General features: G+C 41.8%; 1 protein-coding gene across 3 annotated transcripts in view; it reads right to left on the minus strand.

Moving 5' to 3' along the window:
* The window catches only part of LOC106745001 (serine-rich adhesin for platelets-like), a 63,456-nt gene extending 37,405 nt beyond the window's left edge, over positions 1-26,051 (minus strand). The window contains exon 1 of one of the 3 annotated variants that reach the window (XM_014620198.1): positions 25,335-26,051. In XM_014620198.1, the coding sequence (XP_014475684.1) occupies positions 25,335-25,445 (111 nt within the window). In that variant the 5' untranslated portion in view covers positions 25,446-26,051. Of the gene's footprint in view, positions 1-21,371; positions 21,443-25,334 lie in introns of those variants that run through there. The other 2 variants (XM_014620199.1, XM_014620200.1) reach the window with 2 other exon arrangements.
* Positions 26,052-26,070: the final 19 nt, after the last annotated feature.

The following is a 26,070-nucleotide window of genomic DNA, read 5'->3' on the forward strand; positions in this document are numbered from 1 at the left end:
TTTTATTTCTCAGCGAATTTTTGACGTCTATTATTATTATTACTTCTCTTGCACATTGGAAGAGAAAGACAAGCGATTAATTATAAAGCCCGGGATATTCTTTTCTTTCGCGGAAAAAGAGATGAATGATTTAATGAGGATATATTTGTTTTTATTAGCATTTCTTTATATTCTTATCGCGCTAGCAGGATTCGACGTGCGTGTGCCTGTATGTGTGCATGTATATGTCGTAGAAATTTAATTAAATTACATATAACGTCGGTCATAACGGCGAAATAAAGTTTTACCTCGAACATGGGTTTCACGAGGAGAACATTGTCGGTAAAAATCCTTTGTTGGATATCCGGCGCGCTCCGGTGTAATAATAACCGCACCTCGCGATCCAATTAATTTCACCGCTTTCAACAGAAGGAAGTGGATGTAACGTAAAGCGCGATAACTGTGATTAGGTATGCCGCGTGGCTGGGGGAGGATTGCAAGCAACAACAAACTTCAAAAAGCTGCTTCATGGTTGAAAAGTTGTTTCGCGGTTGAATGCAAGTTGGCGAGCATCGCACGCTGTTGGCACACGACGAGAGAGGGGGAGAGAGAGAGAGAGAGGCGCTCCGTTCTTACGTTTCCGCTCTTTGTTACATCTATTTTGATTTAACTCGTTTGATTTATCGCATCCCGCAATTTTGCTCACTGTCTCCGCGGAAAATCTGATTAAAAACCCAATGGGCTCTTAATACATTTGTTTAATTTTAATAATCGCGAGAGAGACGAAAGTCAGTGTAACGGTTTTCTCCTCGATGCGTCGCGTTTTTAGGTCAGATGAAAAACGGTTGGACCTTGACACAAATTCGTACACGCATTCTGAAAACCCGTTTTCACTCTGCGCAGTGAGATAAAAGCCACAGCGCGAAACTTATGCGCGCGCGTCGAGCAATAGTTACGCAATTCGCGAGAGAGCCACAAGACCTTCGTAATAGCGGTAACTTCCGTTATAACTTTTAGCAGCAAGATCTTCGTGCACCTTCGCAGCTTCCTCCCGAGGGAAGAATATGTCTCGCGTCTTCATATTTTTTTTTCCATATGTCGCGATATGTACATATTATTTTATATTTGCGAAATACTTGGTTTACATCAATAATAAAGTATTAATATTAAAAATAAAGAATTAAATGTATATTTATTGTATAAATTATATATAGATATAATAAAAAACACGCATACATATATATGTATGCGGGTTTTCTATATATATATATATNCATTTTTTTTTATGTTGACTTTAAGGTCTTTTCTTATAAGCACTGAACAAGTATTGATACAACCAAAGCATTTTTCAAATATAAGTATGCCGATAAATGAAATGTGTATTATTTGAGAAACAATTTCTAAACCTACTATGCACATGTAGATAATAATGTCGTCAAGCTTACCTATCATCGTACGAGACTAGCGGACAGGCATAATTAAAAGCTCGCGCGTAATCCGCTGCAGGAATTGCAATATGCGCGATGGCGGCGGTGGTAGCAGCGGAAATTTGTCGCGGGTACGTGCTCGATCGAGGGATACGAGTTTTCAAGAACAATTCAGCGTACGTTCCAGTCCGAAACAGACGCGTGTTGCATGGCACGCGAAGGGAGGCGAGAGGGAGGCAAGAGCGAGCGAGGAGAAGAGAGGAGGATGTAAAAGCGCCGTAACAATTATCGGAAGGCATCGCAACGGGCGGGCGAGTGCGCGCGCTTCGGGTTTGCACTCGGACGTAAAAGCTTTACAATACATTCCGCCGTGTTACAGCACGCGGCCCCCGCTTTATCATGCAAATGAACCGTCAACCGCGAAGAATGACGATAAATCCCAAAGACGAGCGACACGGCGTTATAAATGTCCGCGCTCTCTTTCTCTCTCTTTCTCTTGTTGCCGATCGCGAGTGTATCGCGGCGACGATGGTAATTAATAAGTAATAAAATCGAATCGCGATATCGTAACGAACAGCGCGCACGCTTCGTACAACTCGCGTGTCATATTTATACGTGCGATATCTTTTTCAAATCAAAGGTCTTTCCGCGAAACTACGCTTAAAGTATGCATAAAAACTGAGAAAACTTTATTCTTCATTTAATTTCCCGGTGCGCTCCGCCTCGCCTTTTAATTTCACGTCTCCAGTTAGCGAGGAATTTAATATAAAAAATTACGAATAAATAATGACCTCTCACAAGGAGGATTCTTCCGTGGAGAATTTTCTTCTCTCTCTTCTCGCTTTTCCGACTTAAATAACGAAACTGTCCTTGATACTTCGCCGGCTCATACGGTGAAGTAACGACGGAGTTACTCCGAGGATGTCAATGAAAACATGACGCGGCCGCCGATCCGAGGATACGATTGATAACAGGTTTACGGTCGCTCTGCAGCGTTCCGCGATATTCCTCCGCGTAATGCTAGGATTACGGGATATCGTGGTGTCGCATGCAATAACTAATAGCGTCTCGTAGCCGACTTTTCCGTCGACCGATGATATGTCGCTGAATCGATAGAGTGTATGTGTGTACGAGAAAGAGAGAGAGAGAGAGAGAGTAGGAAGGGAGAGAAAGTAATTCAATCACTCGCACGATCGCATCGTTCAATTAAAATATACTTTAACGCAGCGCGGTAATTCCACGCATTTGCGTCGTTCTTTTTTCCCCGTGGAAGGGAAAAGGAGTTTTCCCGAGCGCGTCGATCGAACCCCACCCACCCACCTACTAGGGGGTTGGTTTCCGGCACGTGGGGGACGTCGAGGGTAAAGCGGGGAAAGAGGACGAGGGTGAAAGCCGACGGCAAAAAGGTCGACCGTCAAAAGCCAGAGTGTATCCCCTTTAAGCCTACGGTGGGATGTACGAGATATGTGTGCGTACGTGTCCGCGCGTATGTCTGTTACACGCACGCATGTAGTCACATTTGTAAGGACGGAGTTTATAATAAGAACACAATGAACCGAATGACGGAATCGTATTCCGGGTCGACCTGCGCACTTTACACTGGCGAAGTCGGCTGATTAGATAACGCCGATATATATCAGCGAGTCATAAACGACACTGTAAAGCACCCACGGATTTTTAACGTCGAATTGTGACGCGACGTAACCGCATGCACACGAGACTATCGTACGCGGACATCTCCGAATTTCGAATCTTCGCGTAAGTTGAAACGTTGATTTTTGTCTTTACATTCCTAGCGATAATACCGAGAAACATTCCTGCAGCAGTTCTATCGACCCTCCCGTGATAAGTAGCGTAACAAGTAGACCGTCTTGCCGTAACTTCTGCAACCACACCGAAAACAATCTGATAAAAAGGGTCTCTCAGGGTTAAGCAAATTTGGTTGCATAAACGACGATCGCGAGTTGAATTGAATAAAAGTCAAATCGGGTCAACAGGGACGTAGGAATTCGAACTATAAAATTTAGTCAACAGTAAGTGGTTAAAAAAAATATGAAAAATTAGTGAAACTGAAAAACGTAGTTGTATGTATGATACGGATGTTCTTTCAAAAGTTGACTCAATTACGCAATATAAGTAATTCTACCTCCGGTGAAAAGTCGAGTAAATCGATACGATAAATACGCCTAATAACTCGGCTAATCTCGGCTGAGCTTTACGATCGCCTCGTTGAATTAAATTTGGCAAAGTTACTTTACACAAACAAAAGTTCAAAAGAAATTTTTCCGGAAGAATCAAAGCAGTTAGCTTGCTACGTACGACTCTGAAATTGGGTTCGTTCAATTCGAGTGTGTTTCGACTAATCTTTTTTTACAACGACGGATCTGGAAAATTAGACCATACAGTATCATACAATTTGATAGTCGAGGAAAAACGAGGGTGGCGTAACATTTTATGATTAAAGTGAACCAAGCCCAAGTAATGGAAGGCGTTCAATTTCGCCGTGATTGTTTTAATACACGTACAATTACAGCGTTTATCTTTAACGCGAAAGAACGATTGTAGTCGCACTCGTGTTCTCATGTCGCCGATCGGCCTTTGTAACGTAACGAGGCGTAACGCACCGCACGTAAACGTAACTAACGCATGTAACAAACATCGTAACGTACGTTGTAACTCCGAGAGTACGATTTGAATCAACAACGTGATACAACTATGCGAAACAACGTTGCCCTGGCGTTTACTTGCTTGATAATGAACCGAATGGCGTTTGCTCGATGCCCGATTAGTTATTATCGATATACGTAACATCCGGTATATATATATATATATATATATATATACACACGATATTGCAGCGAGCACTTTGTAACCAAGTATCTCAGCCAACTATAGTCACGCTTGTCGAGAACAATTATTCGATACGATTACGATTTGTTAATTATTCGATAGGTGAATAATCCAGCGCACGGTTATTAGAATTGTGTCGACTGCTACGTTTTAATACGGTAATACTCGTTATACGAATTGCCATAATAACGTGGAAGTATTAAACTATTGTTCGTTAATCCGCTCAGTTCGGCCTTGACGCAAATATCGCATTTATTTCGTGTTATTTAATAATATTTGCGTAAACGCGAGCACGGGTGCCTGATTTGTGCGATATTCGATTAATATTATTTTATACGTGTGCGTGGCCAAATTATATGAGACAACTCCGATTCAATTTGGCTCCGGATCAATTTATGCACGCTATCTATTCAGCAAGAAGATAAAACCCTGGCTATGAGAATAATATAAAAAAATGTAAAAAATGTATATACATATATTTCGAGCCGAAACGAAATTTGTCGCTAAATATGTGCAATTTTACGACTGCTAATATACATGTAATTTTTGCCGAACGCCGTCCTTTCGTGTACGTGAAAGCGTAATGAGGATTATCACGCGCTGACTGTCGCTCAATTTCCAGCGTAGATTACACAGGCACTTCATAACTGCAATGCTATCGACGCAGCATCGACGCGATGGCTATAATTAATTACTCCCGTGGTCTACCATGGCCTGGTTCGCGTGTTAAATAATCCAAATATTACAACGCGCTTTACAACGTCCGTGTTGTATAGGCTATATATGATCAGCCTGCATGCATTTTACGTCGAATTTGTCATACTATGTAAGTTCATTTGTTTATTTGCTCCGCGCGGTGTCCCTCCTCCCGATTCCTTTCCGACCTCGAGAATCTGTCGATGAAAAAAAAAAACGTCGTAAATATGAATCGCGCTCACAAACAAGTTGCGTGATGTATACAGATCGGTTTCCCCTCCGTGAAATATATTTCGTAATCCGAAAACAAAAAATAACTGTAATTTTTGAATAACAAAGTTTTATAGGAGAGAAATAATTTTTTTTTATTTTTGCTTATCACAAGTCAAATTCTTTTTCTATTATCTTACACGACAACGCTTGTATTATATCGCAGTCACCGCGTTGATATTATTTTTCTATTACGTCGCGTCCTTTAACCAGTTAAGTGTGTTTGACGACTATATCCGTCATGGAAATGTGGCAGAATCTTGTGTCATGACGACTATATCCGTCATGCGTAAAATTTTGTTACAATTTGATATTTAAATTGTAATTCTGGCAAAAACTAAATTATATTCGTAAATTTTAATATAGGTAAAATGTTTAGAAGTCAAGACGAAATAAAACAAACAAATGAAAATTATAAATAATTTGAGTTGGATTTATAACTTCCTAAGAGCTAACTCGCTTGATTATCGCGACACACACTGGTGGGCGCTTTGCAAAGAGATCGCCACAGTTAACTAGTTAATAACTTGTTAAAAAAAAGTCAGAGCGATGGCACTTTTCCAGGTCATAAATCGGATGAAAAGCATTTATATGAGCGCGAGAATTCAAAATCGATTTTTTTTAGCTGTAACAATCTTCTTCCGGAGATGCGATTTATACCCGCGAGCCCTGATGTTTATTCTCGCTGGTGAATTACGATAAGCGGCACTCGAGTAGCGATAAACCTTCCATCGTCGCGAATATTGATTGACATCGACGTGAGTTTATAATGAATAAATCACGCCAGATGATTTATAGCCACGAAAATCGACAGGAAAAATGCGCGTACCTATGCGCACGCGCGTGCGTGTTGATGTGTATATATTCGCTGTTAAAAATTAAACAATGGTTACAGACGATAAATTCGCGATAAGCCGGCGTCATTACAAATGGATGCGATGATTGATATTACATTACAATCACTAACGATTATAATTGATAAATATCACATTAATAACATTTAACCTACTCGTTTCGGACAAACATCTTGTGTAAATTGATTTCGGAAATCGTTAACATTAAAAATGTATATTTTATCTTACTTGGACACATCAGTATCATGTTTGCACTAGATTTTCCATCTTAACATCGTACGATTTAATTTATATGTCCTAACGACACCAAACTAAAAGGGAATTTTTTTTAAATCTTTTGATTGAAAATCCATGATTCTCGGCGAAAAAAGTAAGTTCCATCAAGTTCTATTAAGCTTTATTTAGATCAAAACGCGCTATCAATTCAACGCTTATTTTGCAGACCTCCTCGTTATTGAAACGCATTTTGCGCCGCTATCATCGGACGCAGGAAGCAGTAACTACACGATTATTCTGACAGTGGCGTTTCACCCCCTCGAAATGTCCATAGCAATTGTTCGCCACTGTGTTTGCCTCTGCATTCGTCGTCCCGTCACGAAAGCCCAGAGACCCAGAACATTTCGCGCACCCTATATAACTACCCTCTACGAGTCGCTGGTCCAACCCCTCGATAATCCAGCTGGAAACACATGGCGTCATCGCGTTCGACCGCTCGGCATATGTAGCGAAATGCCTCACGCCGAATGAGAGCAAAAATCATCAAATCGATCCTGCGAGTGCGGAACGTCCGCATCCATGTGTGCGTGTATGTATATATACGTTTATATGTAATACATAGGTGTATATCTATTATGTCGTTTCTCATATAACACAAAACACGAGCGAAACGGGTTTTCGACGGTTTCAACTTTATAAAAAGCTTTTACAAAGAGAATGTCCGCCGATAACGTATCATTGTAGTCGTGTCAAAGTAACACTATTTTTTTACATACAAAACTATGTTTCAAATTACACACACGCTCGCGCACGTATATGCATATGCGTCTACCCGCATGCGCAAAATATTTGCAAAAAATGGAAAACATTGTATCATCCACGTATCAGAGGTTACGAAGCACCGATTAATTGTTCAATCGCCGCGATTACGCTTTCGTAAAGATACTTAATACCGTTTCATTATGTCAGAGAGATTTAAAAGACTGACGTTTCAATGGACGAAAATCGAATCGTGCGTTTGTCTGCGCGAGTTTTTAATGATCGTTTAATTTCCGTAAGTAGGAGACCGGCTCTTCGACAGGCTCGTTCACCCTCATGGTTTGACGATTAGATGGCTATGGTGATTAGGAAGACCCTTTACTGATCTACCGCGGATTGCTGCGTTTTCAGGGCCCTTTGCACCGTAACGCTTCGTCAGCGTTGAAAATACGCAAATTCCACTCTTGTGCCGGATGTACTTTCTCGATGACTCTCGGGAAAGATCTGACAGCTGAAAATCCCGCGTTCGTAGTTCACGAATCGTCGAAGAATTGTTTAGATGGTCGGTTACGACAGCGAAACGCTCTTCCGAGGGAAACGCGCGAATCCGTTTTTCTAAAATTCAAAACGCTCCACGTTCCAAATATGATTATGGACGTAGCCATCTTTATAAGCTTCGAAGCGTTTTTTACACATGAGATTAAAGTCATAATTACATAGCTAGAATGTTTCGAAATGTCCAATTCTGCAGACGCAAAGAATATTACAGTATTTTTCATAGAAATTTTTTTTCAATTATATAACCATGATGGTTTCATGTTTTCTAGTAATGCAGAAATAAACTGTCAGTTGGATTTATCTTGTTGAGGAAGATAGTAAGTTTTTCAATATATTTCAAGATAGTAAATTTTTCAATATAGTACACAGAAAAAATCAACCTTAAATCAAGAATAGATATTATCGTACATAAGCAAAAACACTATAACTTTCTTAGATTTTTAGTTTTAATTTAATTGAATTTGTATTAATACAAATATTATTAATACTTTCATGTATTATTTGAACTCAATTCAAAACTAAAAATCTTTTAAGAATATTACAATATTTTTGCTTATATATGAAAATATGTATCTTGATTTAAGACTAATTTTTTCCGTGTAGACTTCAGAATTTAAATACAGCAGATATAACAGATTAAAGTAGCTGTTCAACTTGCCCTTTGAATGCTGTCGTGCACTGACTTGAAACACTGATTTTCTTAAACGTTTATTAAAATGTATACATGCAATAATACTAATATATAATAAAAATTTAATAGTAATAATCTTGTACTTGTTCCTCGCTATAAAATTTTATAGAAATTTTTAACATAAAATTCCCTTCTATATAAAATAAAAATCTGTATGCTTATATAATTAAATATCACACTTTGCTTTGCAAAATTTTCACTTGAAAGCGATATTCCCTTTGCTTCGCGCGGAATAATATTCGAAACCTCGGGCACATCCTCGCTTCATGAAGTCGCTATTTTTTGTATTCCCGATTATTAATATACATTTGTCGCGCGTAATCTCATTAGACTTATATCGATTCAGCTCTATTTTGACGATGATTAGCGAGCAGTGACTTTGAGCGGGCGTAAAAGTCCATTACGAGCGCGCTCTTGATCGCACGTGGAAGAGCGCGAGTAATGAAATTTTTTTCCCCCGAGTTTCTCCGATTTGTCCGGTGTGAGTTTTTTAACAGACGCGCAGATGGGATCTTCGTCTTTGAACTCTCCATGCCGGAAAGCCTCGGGAAGGTGCTCCCGCGCGTATTATCCACCCATACTCGAACGAACCCCTTTCAACCCCTTCTGTCCTCTACCATCTCCTCCTCCTCGCAATCCCTCTCTGGCACCCTCTCTCGCGCTCTCTCCTCTCAATTTAATCGAAGAGAGGTGGAGATGCTCCAGAGACAGCGTATCGGCGAATCCTTCCTGGGTGCTTTCAAATATCTTCTTAAAGCAATCGTCCACGAAATTGGACCTGCAGGCTAATGTAAGACGCGGAATCAATATTATCGCTCCAGCGATAATACTTTTCTTTCATCCCTGTTACGTTCCCATCGTCATTCGTTTGTATTCTGGCTCTTTGTTCTATCAGTCAGACGTTTAACCGTGTCGACAAACGATCGGGGATTATTTAACCTTCGCAGTCGAGATACGAAGTATACGTCGATACCGCCTCTGGACGATGTATCTCGGTAATTCGTAAGAAGAAGCGTTAAATAATCTACGAAGGAGGGAGAGAGGGAAGGAGGGAGAAAGAGAGAGAAGGGTAGGGGGAAAAGAAAGAGAAGGTAGAGCGAGAGAGACTACAAGAGCGTTACGTATCAGCCGGATAATTCTAAAGATAAACGATCATACGATAGCGGTAGAAAATAGAAAAATTTATGGGTTCAAGTAGTTAGGCAATCGGTAGCAATCATCGTTACGATGAAATTTACCATGAAATACGCTTTCCCTAAAGACACGCACTCGGAACTCAAATTCTTTCGAGAGTAATTCATATACACGTTCATATACACGCACGCACGCATGACGTTACGGCACGCACGAGCGCATGCATCCAAACGGAAAGACGAGGAAAAGTTCATAGGAAGCAACTTCAATATTCAATACGCATCCAAAAGTATAAATTCAATGTCGAAATAGCCGATATGCAAAGTCGAATATCAATACCACGTAAAACCGACTGCCGACGGATATTCATCGCCGTTAGGTGCTGGAAAAACGCGTATCTATTTGGAAAAGTTACTCGTACAAATTCGGGGAAATGTAAATATTCGCTTATAAAAAAAAAAAATCGAAAAGAAACGGGCAACTCTTTTTACATCGTGTATACATAGACATGGTGGAAAAGATCTATCCTCTCCTCCCTCCTTTCCTTAGACTATGTTCGAATAGCGTTTCTCAGTGCGTACAGAATATACGTGAAATAATAAAAATGCAAGCTGTAGAGGTTGCGAATGTGACTAAGATCGCTCGTGGAAGGAAATCGTCCTTCCAGGTTGCTTCCGAGGTTTGTATTGACCAAACAAGACATCGGTGTATCGGTTGAGAGTGTTCGAGAAGGAGGAAAAGCGCCCGGCTTGCGAACAATCAGGAATCACTATGTGTGATGTGTAGAACGCGAACACATACACTAAATTTCAACGAAGCCTCGACATTAGGCCGAGATCCTCTAATCGTTTGCGTTGTATTTGGATATACGTATACATTATGACTGTTGATTATTCGACTAATCTATCATCTTGGCAACTTGATATACCACATTACATTATATTATACATAGACACGACACGTGGGAATAGGTAAAAAGACTCGTGAGTTTTGGCCTACTGAATATTACGGAAGCCTAGTGTATGTGCGTGTCTGTGTGTATGTTTTTAATTCTTCTTGAATATTTATAACGTAGCGAGATAGACTCAATCGCCTGGCAAACTCAGATCGCTCGTGAAGTTTCGCAACGAAGGGCCAGAATATCGTTTAAAGAAATGCGCGGCTGCACTTCTTCGTTGCCGTCGTTGTCGTAATTGGAATGACCCTCGAATTCGCCCGCGAGACAAGCGAGAATTCGTTTTAACCCGTTCGTCCGTATAGCGCGGCCACATATAGTTACGTATTAAGGTTATCCGATACGAAAAAGGCTAAAAAGAGTAGGATGTAGTCTCTCTCTCTCTCTCTCTCTTAACAACTGGAAGAACCGAGGAAAGATTTCTTCGACATACACGCGTGTCGGCGCTATATGCACTGTGTACTTTCATTAAGAGAAAACGGAGGATCCGTCGGGAAAATAAAATGGTCGTACCGTCCTCGTGGAAGAAGACAAGGGTGTAATACCAACGCGAGCCTGTCGCTGGAAGAAAAAATTTCAGAAGCGGACGATGCATCGAGCTCCAACTTCATGTATTTATTCATTGTATTTGTGGCACTGTGTCATCGCAAATTGAAATGACTTCTCGCGTGAATCGACAAGATCGTTGAGGTGATATACAGCTGTCTTCGTGATAAGACTTATTTATCGTAAAAAAAAGTTTGTGCCTTTTAACGATAGTAAAATTCGCGTTCCACAACCGAGACGATCGGTTCTTAAAACTTGGATTTCCCGTCTTATATTAAGACTCCCGAGGGAGTCTTCTTGCTTGCCTCGTATCGCCGTCGGAAGGCGAATTAATTAATATCCCAGCTTGCGGGTAAAATGTTACTTTAAAGGCACTCGAAATGCTCGAATAACGTCGGTTCCACGAGCGAACGCTAAGAGACTGAAAAGCAAACACTCTCCAGGACCTGCTTCTAACATGAATATATATATATATATATATATATATATATATATTCATGTTAGAAGCAGGTCCTGGAGAGTGTTTGCTTTTCAGTCTCTTAGCGTTCGCTCGTGGANACTTTGCGGAGAAACTGCTACCCACACAAGTGTCCCCATTAATATTCGTGCTTTCACATTTCACTCGCCAAAATCTAAACCAACTAAAATATTTCCGATGTGGAAGCCTCACGAGCATATATAAATCCCAAGTATTTACGAATCCCTCAGCAGTAGCCGACCGTACCTATATTTTTCTCTCTCTCTCACTACCATTCTCCCTCTTCATCCTCCCCTCTTGCTTGTTTGCGACCATATGTACCGTACAAATTAAATTGCAACTTGATCGAACGAACTCTTATTTAGTGAAGTAAAGTCTAATATTTACTTCATATATATCTATGATGATCACAATTGTACGTGAGCTTATCTTATCGTGACGCATTTGCCCGTTTTTCTTTTCAATGAAGATAGCGGTTCGAGAAAAAAGGAACAAGGAAAGACCGGAGGAACCGGAGTGCATGTACCGTTTATCTGGCAGGCATGAAGAAAGAACACGAAAAGAAAAGCAATCACCAGTTTGTTGTACGGAGCCGCTCAAACGCTATTTTTTCATCGGAGTTCTGTTCGCTTGTTCTCGAGAGACAAGCAAATTGCTTCTCAGCTGGTGGTTGAAATTTTTTTTCACGTTGCGCACACCCTGTAATTACTCGCACGTTATTTTCATCTCATTCAAACGCCTTTATTATTCATCGGTATGCACAGGCTTCTCTGAAATTGCATCTCGTCCCATTGGTCTTTTTATTTTAGGTCATTTCATTAATAATTACGAAGTCACTACATATGAAATGTGGCCGTTTAGAGAATATTCTGGTGCTCGTATTATCTCTTTAAATTCGAAGGAGATATGTGGACATTCCGATGTTAGTAAATCGTTCTATAGATCAGACCGAATGAAACATGTCACAATTATTAATGACGAATTGTTTAACGAACACGATGCCGATCATTCTTTTCAACAGATTTTCAAATCATCCAAAAAAAATCGTAGAGGAAAACAGTACCGACAATTTCGAGACACGTTGTATACACGGAAACTGCATTATCGAAATTCGATCGATAGCGGCGATCGAGAATTTCCGTGAGCTCGAAAGAATTCCAGAAACGCGTGTGCGATAGATGAACAGAGAAAAAAAGAAATCTTTGGATTTTCTAAATTCCAAAAGCAAACTGCCAGATCGCCAAGGCAGAGATAGCGGAAAGCTAAATCGCGGTAACTTTTTAATTGAAATCGAAAAAGTTTGCATTAGCGAACTGAAAAACACCGGCGAAGAAATAAATGTTCCGTTGCGCCGCTTGGCCCCGACTTCTGCCGTCTTTCTCGTTAAACCTTATAAAGATGACCGGGAGTTACTCGAACGATAATAATACGGCCGAACTTTAATATGCAGCCTCATCGACCTTTTCGCCAAAGCGATCTTCTTCATCTTCTCTCTTTAGTCTCGCGACGTTTTTGCATTTCGTTGGGAGAAATGAGCAATGGCTCGATCGATCGATCAACGTTCGATGTCTCATTCGCGAATCCATTATTATCTTGAGAAATTGAAGAATTTTATGCATTTTTACGAACATTGTACACGCTCCCAATCTTCTTTTCGATTTTTCGTTCTCTAGATTATTCCGCAGAAGCAAACATATTCTACTTTTCCAAGATTTGTGGCAAGATTGGGAAAAGCTTTTGCGCGTGTGCGAAATTAGGTCGACCCACCTGAATGTTTTTCATCTGAAAATTAGGCGCGGTAACGTTAGGTGTTTTTTCAACATCGTCCATTACTGATTCCGCGAGGAGGCGGAGACCTGCGAGAACAAAGACGGCCGAAAAGAGGGTGGAATCGTAATACGGGACGAGAAGAGGAAAACGATAAGAAAATTACGCGAAAGAGGGTAACCTGGCGGAGAGAAGTCGCGAGCTGGCCAGCCGTTGAGAGAAAATGAAGCGGAAGAGATAAAGCTGACGAAACAAAATGACCGGCCCAGCGTTCCTAATTGCGCGATTTCTCAAATTTTCTCAAAGAAATATTGCCGCGATGTGAGTTCCTTAATCTTCCTCGCTTATATAATTGAAACTCGTGGGAATCTTAAAAAGAAAATCTTCGAGCAACGTTCAATCGAAACGCAACATATCTCGATCGAATCAAATATTTCGATGAAATCAATTCAACACTGTCAAGCGAGGAAATCATAAAAAGAAGGTAAAAAGAGAAGAAACTGAAACTGGACCCTCATTGTAATTAATTTTCAGATTACATTTGCTAAATTCGTAATTCCACTTATCTCTCTCCGTGACCAACGTGTGCGATATTTTACTAATTAAACTGTACCTCATTTTTAGCGATAAATAACGAAATATTCGAAAACAAGTCACAGAGCAAATAATATTCGTAAAACATCTCTTTGCCAGTGTTTTCACAACGAGACAGAATTTTTCGTGAATTAACGACTATGACTGAAAAATAAATTGATCGCGGTTCACTTCGATAAATGCAATTAATGCGAAATAAAAAAAAATAGAGGGTTGAAAAGAGGGGAAGGACGAACGCGCGTCTGCGGATTTTATTTGCAAATAAAAGTATTACAGTAATCTATAACATTACTGTTCGTTGAATACTGAGCGTGCACACACCGCTTTTCTTTTGCTGTCTGTATCCTTCAATTGGAGCAATAAAAGAATGATTATGTCGTACGGATTCTGTGTATATGTGCGCTTCGAGCGTGTATGCTCGAGAGTGGAATGAAGATTCCTGCAGACGAGTAAAAATGCAATTACTGGTCACCGATCGGCGCTGTCGATCAGGTCTCTTGTCTTGCCGGAGAATTTATGATTTCGAAAGCTCGCCCCCGGGAAATAGGAGAAATATTTTGTTTACTCAGAGACACGCGCGCGCAACGCTCGGAAATGGCCACTCCCAGCGGCGTTTTTCGCGGTGACTATGTAATTTCATCGAAAATTTGATCATACACTCGTAGTCAATAACGCAAAACATTTTCCAAATGCACAATCGTTGAAATGTCGTTTGCACGAGTGTTATGTATATATATATATATATATTGTGCGTGTATGTGTATGAGTGTGTGTGCTCGCAGCGTAATGCTTTGCGCAAAAACGTGAATTATGCAGAGCATCAAATAGTAATGCATAATAGGCGACGCTAATTATGGCAGAAAAAATCAACATTGATCGCGTAACATTGATACATTAAATATTCATATGCGGTCAGATAAATGTACAACCTTGCTCGCAACAATGTAATTAAATAATTAAAGCAGCGCCGATTAACACTTTGCGGTCCGTGGTCACCCGAAGACGCTTGACTAATATGTTTGAACTTATCAAAGGCATAATACGAAATTAGTCGCGCTTATTTGGGTTTTCTTCTTCTTATGCAAATGTTGATATCTAAAATCATCATTTGTTTATCATATGTTTCGATTTATCGATAAAACCAATACTGTCAGAGCGCGACGGCATAGTGCTGTCGACGGACCACATCGTCGAAATAAGTACGACGGCACCATGCCGTCGACGGACCGTAACGTCGAAACGAACGCGACAGCATCAAGCCGTCGACGGACCGCAAAGTGTTAAAGCTACACCGTTAGAACTCGGTTAATCACGCCGAGAAAAACTATTTGAGCAAAAAAGATGAAATTAGATCAAATATTCCAACTTAAAATCTTTCCGGCGAGCATGAAAAATGTACCACCGTCCCCTCTCCCATCATTCCTCGTCGACTCACAAGTGGTAATTCTGAAATACGCTGGGTTCCAGTATTGTTAAAAATTGCATTTATATGCGCACGGTTACACGAATAATTTAATGAGAAGAAAGACATCTCTCTCTCTCTCTATCTCTCTCTTTCCCTCTCTGTAAAGATAAAATTGCATTTCCGCGAGAAGTTACCGTTTTGCCGGAGAAAGTTTGCAGTGAAGCATACCGCGGAACGAACAACGAGCCCGTCAACGAAACAAGATTGAAAAATAAATGATATCGACGGGACGAGTGGGCGTGCGGCCGCATGGTGCGTTTAGCCGATGAAAAATCACGAGGAGAGAGTAAAAATGCGCGAGAAGCAATTCTGTCGGAAGTAATCGGACCAAGGAGCATCCACGTGATTCCGCGCGTCGGCAAAAACGACGCGCGTTCGAAAGTGTCGTGTCAATTTATCAAAGAGTATGTCTCACGTAAATTTTATTTCCCGAGTCATGCCTTTCCTCCCATCCACTTCGCCCTAAGTATAACTTTGGGGATTTTACGAGCGTTTTTAGAAATTCGTCCCGACGAAGATTCCGCGTGCGAGCATGTACCAAAATAAAATTCTATTTACGAGAAAGAGAGAGAGAGAGAGAGAGAGAGAGAACGAGAAAAAAGCAGGTAGCTACGATCGCAAACTCTCGCTTCCGCGAGGATCGATTTATACGATCTTTCCGACTCTCAATTCATGTTCTTATTTTCACATGTGTTTTATGCGACATGAGATAGAGGAGCGCAACATCAATCAGCAGCATTTGGAGCTGTAATTCTTTCACTGCATCGGTAGGTCGGAAATTTGATTTGATTGAATAAAAAAAGATAGCCATTATTCGTATCTCAGCATAATACACGCGTTACAATATTATATATAAATGCACGAGATATTCATGAAACTTTGAAACGATCGCTTATGAGCCGTAAAACGCGAACAACATTCGACCGGATTACAAAAGAAATGCAATTTTTTAATCCTCGATATCCGCGTAATTTTTTTCAGTTTCTATCGCGCGTTGTGTCACATCTAGATAACGAACCAGATAAATAGCGTGAACTATGTTCTCTCAATAAAATCTGACATTTCAGATATTCTTTTTTACCTTTTCATTCTTTTACGCAATATCGCATGGATGCGTAATATCGTTATGAGAAAATGCGTGTATAATATTTCTCTCAACAGAAACTAGCAAACATTTGCGTCACATCGAAATAAAGTAACGGAATAGAAGGTTAAAACGCTTCGCGTAACATTGATATCGAATCGAATCCGTCGCGTCCAATTCTATCCAAATGGATCAAACCCAGCCGAATAGATAAAACGGTGGAAAAAGAATCCGTTCAATTTTCTCCTCTTAAAAACAATGGCTTTCGCAAACACGCACAGCCGGAGACGCGTCACGTATACCGACTCTCTCGGACACGAGATTACAACGATCTTCTCTCAGCCAGAAACGTCATCGCGACCGACCGGCACGTGGCACTTTACGCGCTCCGCGTAGTCCGTCGTCGTAGTTCGATCACGTCCGACATATACGCACACACACACTGTAGTTTACTAATTAAATTGTGTCGGCAGTCAATTTTCATTCTCACTCAGAGGCCGAGATTAAAACGATACTATATCCGATTAAATTTACGGCGGAACCTTGTTTTCTCAGGAAACTCGCGAAAATTTAGCGAAACTTTCGGAGTCTTCGGAATACACAAGCCGGCAATCCTGATTAATCCTTTCATTCTGCCTTGGTAATTTCGGAGCTTACCCTAAACTTGCTCGAAGGATGGCAATACACTCGACAGGTCGCTAATTACGACTACAATTTTATTTTCCAATGCTGGATCTCTCTCTCTCTCTCTCTCTCTCTCTCTCTTCGTCGTTAATTTACCGTCTCGAACGAAATCAGCCGAGAGATAACTTTTTTCCGGTCTCCTTTTAGACCGTGATATCGCCGCGACGACACAGCGCAAGCAGAAACGCAAAAGAAGACGAAGAGCGGAAGAAGAGAGTAGAAGAGGAAGCGAGACGGAAAATTCAGTTGCAAATTTTCACGAAGAACCCCAGCCTGGGTGTACGTATTTTTCGGACACCTCGCGGAAACGTCTGGTACTTTCGAGCGAGAGAAGTCCGTTACTTATATGCGCGGAAACTTCTGGCGGATGAATCTTTCGTGGGACCGCATACTTAGGAAGAAGTACATCAGCAGCTGTCGAACATCCCCGAGAGACTCGAGATCGAAGATTGATCGAGTAGAAACTCCGTCATCATATCGACATTCCTCCTTTTGCTCGCGCAGAGAAAACCCCGATGAATAAACGCGCGCTTAGCGTCGAGTAATGTCATTGCCTTGTCTCTCACGAATTTTCATGACAATAACGTAAAAGTCGATATCATTTGGTCGCGGGAATAAAATCTTTATTATTTTCGTCTGAAATTTCCAGTCGGATTTTGGACACGCTCCTCTCGAAGAGAAATAACGAGGGAAGTTCGACAACTCCCGTTAAGCGTAATCGTAAAGCGCGGGGCACGTCGTCGGCCACGTCCCTCAGGGAGAAACGAAAGGGGAGGAGACGAAAGGATTCGAACGACAAAGTTTTTCGAACGACTCTGCCTTCTTATTAATAACACGTAGACACTTCCGCGTTTCGAAGCACGAAAATTCATCTCGCACTTAGATAAGGGGATTTGCGGTTTAGGAATCGGATGTCGTTCGCTGGGATGAGATGGTGGGTCTGCGCGTGCTCTCTCCCTTTCTCTCCCTTCTCGTCTCGACTATCGCACCGCCAACTAACGTATACACAATATATCATGTATAGTATATACCATAATACGTGTGTGATACACATACAACTTAGCGGAAAGGTTCGTATCTACGAAGCCGCATGTCGAGAGCATCTCATGTAACTAATCGCGTATCCTGTGCTATTGCTAAGAAACGCCCGAGAGAAACATCCCTCCGAGAGCAGCGGTTCGCAACGACTCGAGCGACGTTATGATATCACGACGAGTGTTTATCGCAATACGAGTGTCGTGATTCTCGGTGTCATAGATCATGTGCCGTATGTAAGACGTAAGATTTTTCACGTACGCTACAATACATAAGAAGTAGTCAGATACCAATAACCACGTGACTCTTGTTAAGTAATTAATACGATATATAATTATCGTATACTGGTAACTGCGAATAAGGCTTTTATTTGCTATTCTATTTTTTTTTTCTTTTAATCTCTTGTTTGTGTAAAATGAGCTGAAAATTTAATTGAACGGATGACTAATAATAAGACTAACCCGACACACATTATTGGTCGTATTTATCATCTAATTTACTTAACTTTTTGCCAGTGATAGAATTACTCGTATGAATTACATAGACGAATCAATTTGATAGTTAAAAAAACATTTATAATGCACGTATAACGTATATTTCAGCTTCGTTTCGTCACCTTTTTACCGTTGAATAAACTTTGCAGTTCAAATTTCTATTTCAATTTGTTGAAATCTAACTCGTTTTTTTGTTTTTTTTTACTTAATTTGAGATTGCAGATTTTACAAAAAAAAATTCGTCTAACTCGGCTACTTGGTTCTTTTGAACTAACTTTTTCAGCATATAACGTCTTGGGATTTACAGAAAGCGGAATATTACTCCTTGTGAGATAATCGCGAATAAATAAAGTTCACGAATATCAGAGTACTAATAAGCCGTCTCGAGATATAAGCCACTGAGAAGACGAAGTGCTCTCCGAAGCGGATTACGCCTGGACAAACAAATAACGGGCCGTAACTCGTCGTTTAATTTAGACAGCGCGTCTGCGTACCATCGACATGCGATATTTGCGAATAGCTGTAAACGGAGACCGCCTGTGCGTCCGTCCGTTCGTCTGTCTGTTATCACTGTGCGCCTTTAACAAGCTAATTACGTCGCGAATAGCTGAAGCGCAGGATACGCTCGCGTCTCGGATGCACCTTAACGTGGGTACATTCCAGTGACATATACGGAATCATGTGCTCCATTGTGTTACTAAGCAACAAGAGACAACTTCTCTTGGAGAATCTCAAGCTGGGCGAAGAAGCCTCGAGTACGTAAACCATAAGCAGCTGCAGAGCACAGCAACAGCAACGCATACAGTATGCATGACAGAATTGAGAAAAGTAAACAGCGTGCCGTGCGCGCACATGTTTAATCGTTAAACACTGTACTTTTAACTCCTCTGCAAAAGCGTTTTCCAGCGTGTAGCGCTCGGTAGGTTAGTGAATTAATCAGAAGAACAATGATCCGAGTTGTCGCTCTCGAGATAGTGATGACGATGGAAGAAAAGGAGTAGGACGAAGCGAATCACGAGATGATCGATCACATCGCCATGTGCCATTCGTGAAAAATAGCTATTCCGCTATTCCCGGGTTAATAACTTTTCTAATGGAAAGTGATAAAGTACTATTTTAATGCGTTACGTGCACTCGACGGAAGCCGAGCAGGAAATCCCATTAACGGTTTTTGTAAACCTGCTGCTATGACTAACACGTTGATGAGCCGGCGATATCAGTTACATAATCGCTCAACGCTGTGTCGCGCGCATGTTCGCCGCGATAAGAGCGGAATTTTTCTGCCAACGCGACGAAATCGACGTTAAATAATCTGTGGCACGAAAAAGATGACGAATGAAAGAATAATTTTCGAGTATAACGGGAGAGTCGCCTCTCTTGCGCAGAATTGCGCTTCTCTTCTACATTAACGGCGAGTTGCTTCGGTCGCGTGGTATGTTCATCTCGAGGAATTAAAAAAAAACCAACAAAAAAGAAAACAAAACGCATGAAAATATGCATGTATATTACCGCCCGGTAAGCAACACTCGCGGGTTTCGCTGCGCTGAAAAGTGTCGCTGGCACTTTATACCGTCCGGAGAGTTAATAAAACATAGACCGTGAAATGGCTTTTCTATTCCCCATCGCCGCAAATAATAAAATTCCTCTGTGCACGCGTCTCATCATGAATCACATACCGTATGACTGCAGTTTTAATTGCGAGAATTCTTTTCAGAAAGGGAGAAAGAGAGATATTTCGAGGAGGCGCTCTTCCATTGCTCTCGCCACATCGGATTCGCGATGCGTTACACAACGTAGCGGTGCAAAATTACATTATATTATAAACATTGTTGACGCGCAAAATAGTTCGCGCTTATGCACGAATATTCGGCTCTCGCACCAGCCGTGAAATTTACATCATAACGTTACATGGAAATATCGTGTATCGAGATATTATGCCCGTCCACCATTGTTGTTGTTAATGCTGTTATTGCACATCCAGTGTATGTTAATTCGGCGGATGTTATAAAACTGCTTCCCGCGAAATCATAATTTTCAGAGAAGCTCGCAAGTTGCAATTGCATATCATCGCGGTATAATGCCATTATCGTATGTACAAGATTAAAGTTTCGTGATAAGATAAAAAAGGTAGCTCCGAATGTACACGCAGATTTACTCATCAATTTTTTTCCACTATTGCCAGTAAATGTGGAATCTCACATGCACCTCGTGTCGTCGCATGAATACCATGGGGGAAAAAAGAAAAGAAAACGCGTGCAGAATGCAACTTGAACAAGCTCGCTCGCGCTCTGCTAATATATCACGATTGCCTCCTCTCCCTCTCCTCCTCTTTCTCTTGATATCGTTACGTCCATGAAAGTTTCCAAAGAATCCCGGTCCCCATTTTATTTCGGATAATGTCTCAGACATGACGCTACCGGATCGTTTGACGTAATTAGAAATACAAAAACAATGCGCGTCTTTGCGACCGCTCCGCGCGCCCCGTTAATGTCGCTTAATCTCCGATCCCAATAATTGTTCGCGAATGCGAATGTTATATTGCCTTATAAGCGCCGTTATCCGCTTGATATAAATTCAGCCGGAGTTACACCCGGTTTCGTTTCGATATATATCCTCATGTTTTAGTCATAAATATGACCGCCGCATGATTAATTTATCAGTCGATTTCAATTGATAGCGTACTAATGCGCTTCGATTATGGATCTTTTAAATCTCGATAACGCTTAATTGAATCATCGCTTCGAGGAAGCAACATATTTCTTTCTTCCTCTTTTTCTTCCTTTTCTTCTCCTTTTTAGCAAAAGATTCGGAAACACTGACGAAAGATCTACTTACCTCGTGCATTGCGACAAGTTCGCCCAACTTCCTGACGATATTCATCGCGAGTTGATTCACACAAACACCCCAATAATCTCAACAGAGGCATTGGGCTAAAAACCAGTCCGACTTGGCAGTCCATCCTCCCGGCTCTATGCAACGTTCTATGAAACCTTACAAAGTTCTAGAAACTTGTAGAAAGTCCTACTATCTACCCTACTTCACTCCCATCCAATCTCTGTCCTCCCTCCCCAACTAATTGTCCGTCTGTAAAAAAGTAATTCCATCGAAGGAGCGACAGTTTCCGGTGGTCCCTCTTCCTGAAGAAATTTACTGAAATGGTCACGAAACGTCAAAAGCAAAGCCATGCAGAATGGAGCACCGACTCGGGAGCTAAATTAAGTATTCATCGAATTATCACTCTTAACGACTCTGTCATCGTCTATTAAGTATATATGTTAATGAAAAATATCGCGATGTCGTATTAGCATTACCCGTTCACGGTTAACCCGATTAACCCTATTTCACGAGATCAACTTTGCGAATGAATGATCATACAAGAAACTCGATTGCTATTTATCAAATTACCGTGCATATATCACTTAATGCTTTATTCCGCGCTGTTTATACGAGAAATGTCCGCGCTTATTTATACCGTCGTAGCGAACACGGAATTCCATGCTTCTCCACAACTGCAAGTGATTCTCATATTTTTCCGCGGAGTCGTCCGACGAATACCCGGCGGAGGGGGGATTCTAAAATGGAAACGACGTCTATTTCGCAGTGCTGTGACACGCACAAAGACGCGGAAAAAAAAAAAATATAAGCAGCAAGAGTGAATCAATCAGTAACAATTGAGCGTTTCAACATGATAATCCTGCGTTCTCGATCATTTTCGGACGCGACTAGTTAATTCGCTTACTGCTCAAGTTACCACTTGCTTACGCTTTTTCCATCCGCTTTTTATGCGCGCTCACGTTAAAAGCGTAATCGATCCCGTCAACTCGCGAACGTCAACCGTAACACACAATCACATGTTGGTGCGCGCGATATTGTCTGTCGCGACAATAACGAATCAATAGCACGTCGCATCTCAATAAATTAATGCCGCGCGCGTTTTACTTCCGTTACTTCGCGCTGCGTGTTTCCGCCGTATTAAAGCGACGCGACGCGCGCGCACGCGCTCGCTTGCCCGCCTCGTCCTAGCAGGTATTTACAGCGGACACCAGTTCCCGAGTAATTTTTCCCTAATTGCCAGGGCGGTACAGCCTGGGATTAAAATGCGCGACGCGTGGCGGAATAATTAATGCCAACGCGTGAAAATACAAGTTTCCGCTGTTCTCTCGGATTTATCGTCTCGATAGTAATTCGTGCAGCAGGTAAAAACACTGCGCGGTACTAATAGGCTAACTTTTCTCTCAATAGATCAATGTATGTTCAAGTTTTTCGAGGGGAAAAAGCTACAGAAAAACTTGACATTTATGCAACTTTACTGAATATGTATTGTTTTATTGTCGCAATTATATATATCCGTCTTTCTCACTTCAAGGTTTATATACTGACTGACTAAATTACAAAAAGCCAAAAATAACAAACTAACAGGGGGAGTACCCTCGTCATCGTGAATTAAAGTAAAAGGGCAAATGGTATAATGGGACGCGGTATTAAAGAGGCTAGATGTCGGAAGGGGAATGATTAATTGTCGAGCAATCTCTCTCACATAAAGAGAGAACGAGTGATATATATATATATATATATATATATATATATAGAGAGAGAGAGAGAGAGAGAGAGAAGAAAAATAAAAAAAATTACATTTAAGCATCCAAAGACGAGTGAAGATGTCACAATTTACGGAATGTATCATGACAATCTTAATTTGTAACGTACATTACTTGAATAATGTACGTTCGACTGGAAGATGTCTAAATTGTGAAATATTAATTATTAGCCATGTTTGAGATAGCGTCAGTGTAATGCAGAAATAATTGTATTGTATTCACAGTTTGACTTGCTTCACTAGAGGAAGTTTGAACGTAACAATGTGACAAAAAGTTGATGAAAGATGATCTTTCAATTGTTCTACATCTAATGACTAATTAAATATATTACTTAATATCATGCAAATTTAAAGTATACAGACACGTAAACATAAGGTAGAACCACTTTCCTCATAAGCTCAAACGGAGCTCCTCATAAGTTGTAACAATTAGATTATCCGTACTGTGCAGACCTTCGGTCGCACTTGGAATGTTCAATGAGATATTAGTTTTTTTGTGTAGACTCGCAGAATGACTTAAAAACGTGTGATGGTCGCTGAATAAGGATACCGCACAAAATGAACCGACGTTAGAAAAGTTAGAAGCACGAGAAGAAAACGAGAATATCAGGTCGTATAATTGAGCTCAATTGCATAAAGTGTCTTATTTCTTACATTGTATTCGTTTGATCGCTGATCTGGTATCGCAGTTAACGCAATGGACGCGTACGAGCGATAATTAATTAGTCTCGATTTCTATTGGCTGTCCGCAAACGTACGTGTACACACACGTATAAACCTTCAATGCGGCTTATGACCCGTTCAACGATGACGTATTCTCATGATACTGTCAAACAACAGCATTACGGTATAATGCCTGTATTCTAACTGTATGCACAATAATCTAATTGCGTAACGATCCGTCAGTCGGACGACTGACGGATCACAAAGAGCAGGAACGATGAACAGTGCGAAAATGTGCGCTATTCCGTGTGCACGTATTCGCGAATGTACAAAAGAGATCTCACACGAAACTCAATATGTCTAATCAACATTATTCCGGCGCGAGTTACGTAACATTCCGCACGGCACGTGTCAGCGAAGAGGTTACATGTACCTTTCAGTATGTTTAATCAACATCGGTAAATATAAGAGCTCCGCGTATCTGTGGACATACACGGGAGAGAAGGGATTGCGAGTCGTCATCTCCGATGTGCATAATCGACACGAACGAGCACGAACGCTTATTCCGTTCATCGAGTGAATACACGGGCCGTGGAGGGGAATAGCTTTGCGTACGCTCCCGAAATCTCGATACGTCTACTCAATATTATTCAAGCACGAACGTTACTAAATGCATGTACACACCGGACTGTGAATGCACGAAAGGTTACATCTCCGCGAGATCCTTAACATATTCGCGTCACACGTGTGCAGCGCGCCGATTCTCTCACGAAAAAAAACCGGCGTTGCGTACGTGCCTCTGTCCTTCTTAGCTCTCTTTCCGAAGCATCGTCTTTCCATTTTCTTCTCTTTCCCACCGGTGTCAAATATGTAATCATTTAACTTCATTTTAAGTGCAGTTACGGTGCAATTTAGTGTAGCTACGAAGAACAAACCCAGCGATAGGAGGTCTGACACGAGGAGGTCTGTTCGTCTTGGCCGAACTAATGCTACGCTTGGTTTCTTTTACCTTCCGCGATAGGTTATACACCTGCTTCACTCTCAAGGGCAAAAAGTGCAACCTAGTTTGCGGCCAAAAGGAACAGATTTAATCCGTTATTCCACGCTCATGCAAACAAATTACGTCTGTTTTACACGGAAGTTTCACCAGAAAAAGTATATAGGATGCGGCGAACAAACCAATCTGGTTTTCCAGCGAGCGTGTGAGCCTAACGAACACAGGTAAATATGGACGCTGCGTAGAGCAAGATCAACGCTCCGCGTATCCGAATGTATACACGCACGGATATGCACGAGGCGAGAGGTTACGATATCGGCTGCGCACGATTCTACTTCGCCCGCGAGCAGGTATAAACACCGGCGAGATCACACAGCCTCAATAAAGTCAATCGAATGAAAAAGAATATCCGTAGGACAAAAAATCACATCGACGCGTGCTAAATGTGCGATAAACAATGTCGTTCAGTATCGCTACGTGCTCGAGAGGAAAGAGGTTAAACCATCCGCTCGCTCGCGAGTTGGAAAAAATGTGTACTTACTACGTGGGTACCATAGGGCCTAGGAAGGGTGGTATTGCCGGGAGTAGGGGTAGACACAGTGGTGGCGAGCCGCTGAGCTGTCTCCGTGCGACGAAGACGATGCGTAGACATCAGGCGGCACGGGACGCTCCTCGTCGACTACGCCGCTCGTCGTCGTACACACTGGCACCGTGCACGCACCACGTACCCGCGCCGTCATCCGGCGACGGTGGTGAGGCAAGGCGGCACGGAAGGAAAAACAAACCTCGAAAACTCGCGGGGAGGAGGAACTCGCTCGTTCGCTCGCTCTCGCACGCACGTTACAACACACGACAGGTTACACACTCCGGGAGATCACGCCGTGATCGGGATACGTGCTCCTCGCGGCGGTTTAATATGGCCGTCGTCCCTCAGTTGACACGGAGGCTCGAGTCGCACGTAAAAGCGAGCGGCTTTAACGACGGCGGCAGCGATGACGGCTGCTCGCGGCTTTCGACCCAGGCGAGAGGGCACGGCGATGCAACGACGGAGGCGACAACGACTACGCACAGTGCTGACGGCCCCGCGTACGACGCGCACGCATTTGTTCTCACTCGCGGGGAATCAGTCACGACGTTTTAGCCGGAGCAGAGCCGCGTACGACACACTCGACGTCGCGTATCCTATCTCTCTTTCTCGCTCGCCCGCTGTTCCTCGCTCCCTCTCTCTGTCTCGCTCACTCGCGCTATCTGCTTTTCTTTCTTGTCCCCCCCCCCCT

Source organism: Dinoponera quadriceps, unplaced genomic scaffold (assembly GCF_001313825.1).
Source record: "Dinoponera quadriceps isolate SergipeBrazil2010 unplaced genomic scaffold, ASM131382v1 scaffold717, whole genome shotgun sequence".
NCBI classification, from domain to species: Eukaryota; Metazoa; Arthropoda; class Insecta; order Hymenoptera; family Formicidae; genus Dinoponera; species Dinoponera quadriceps.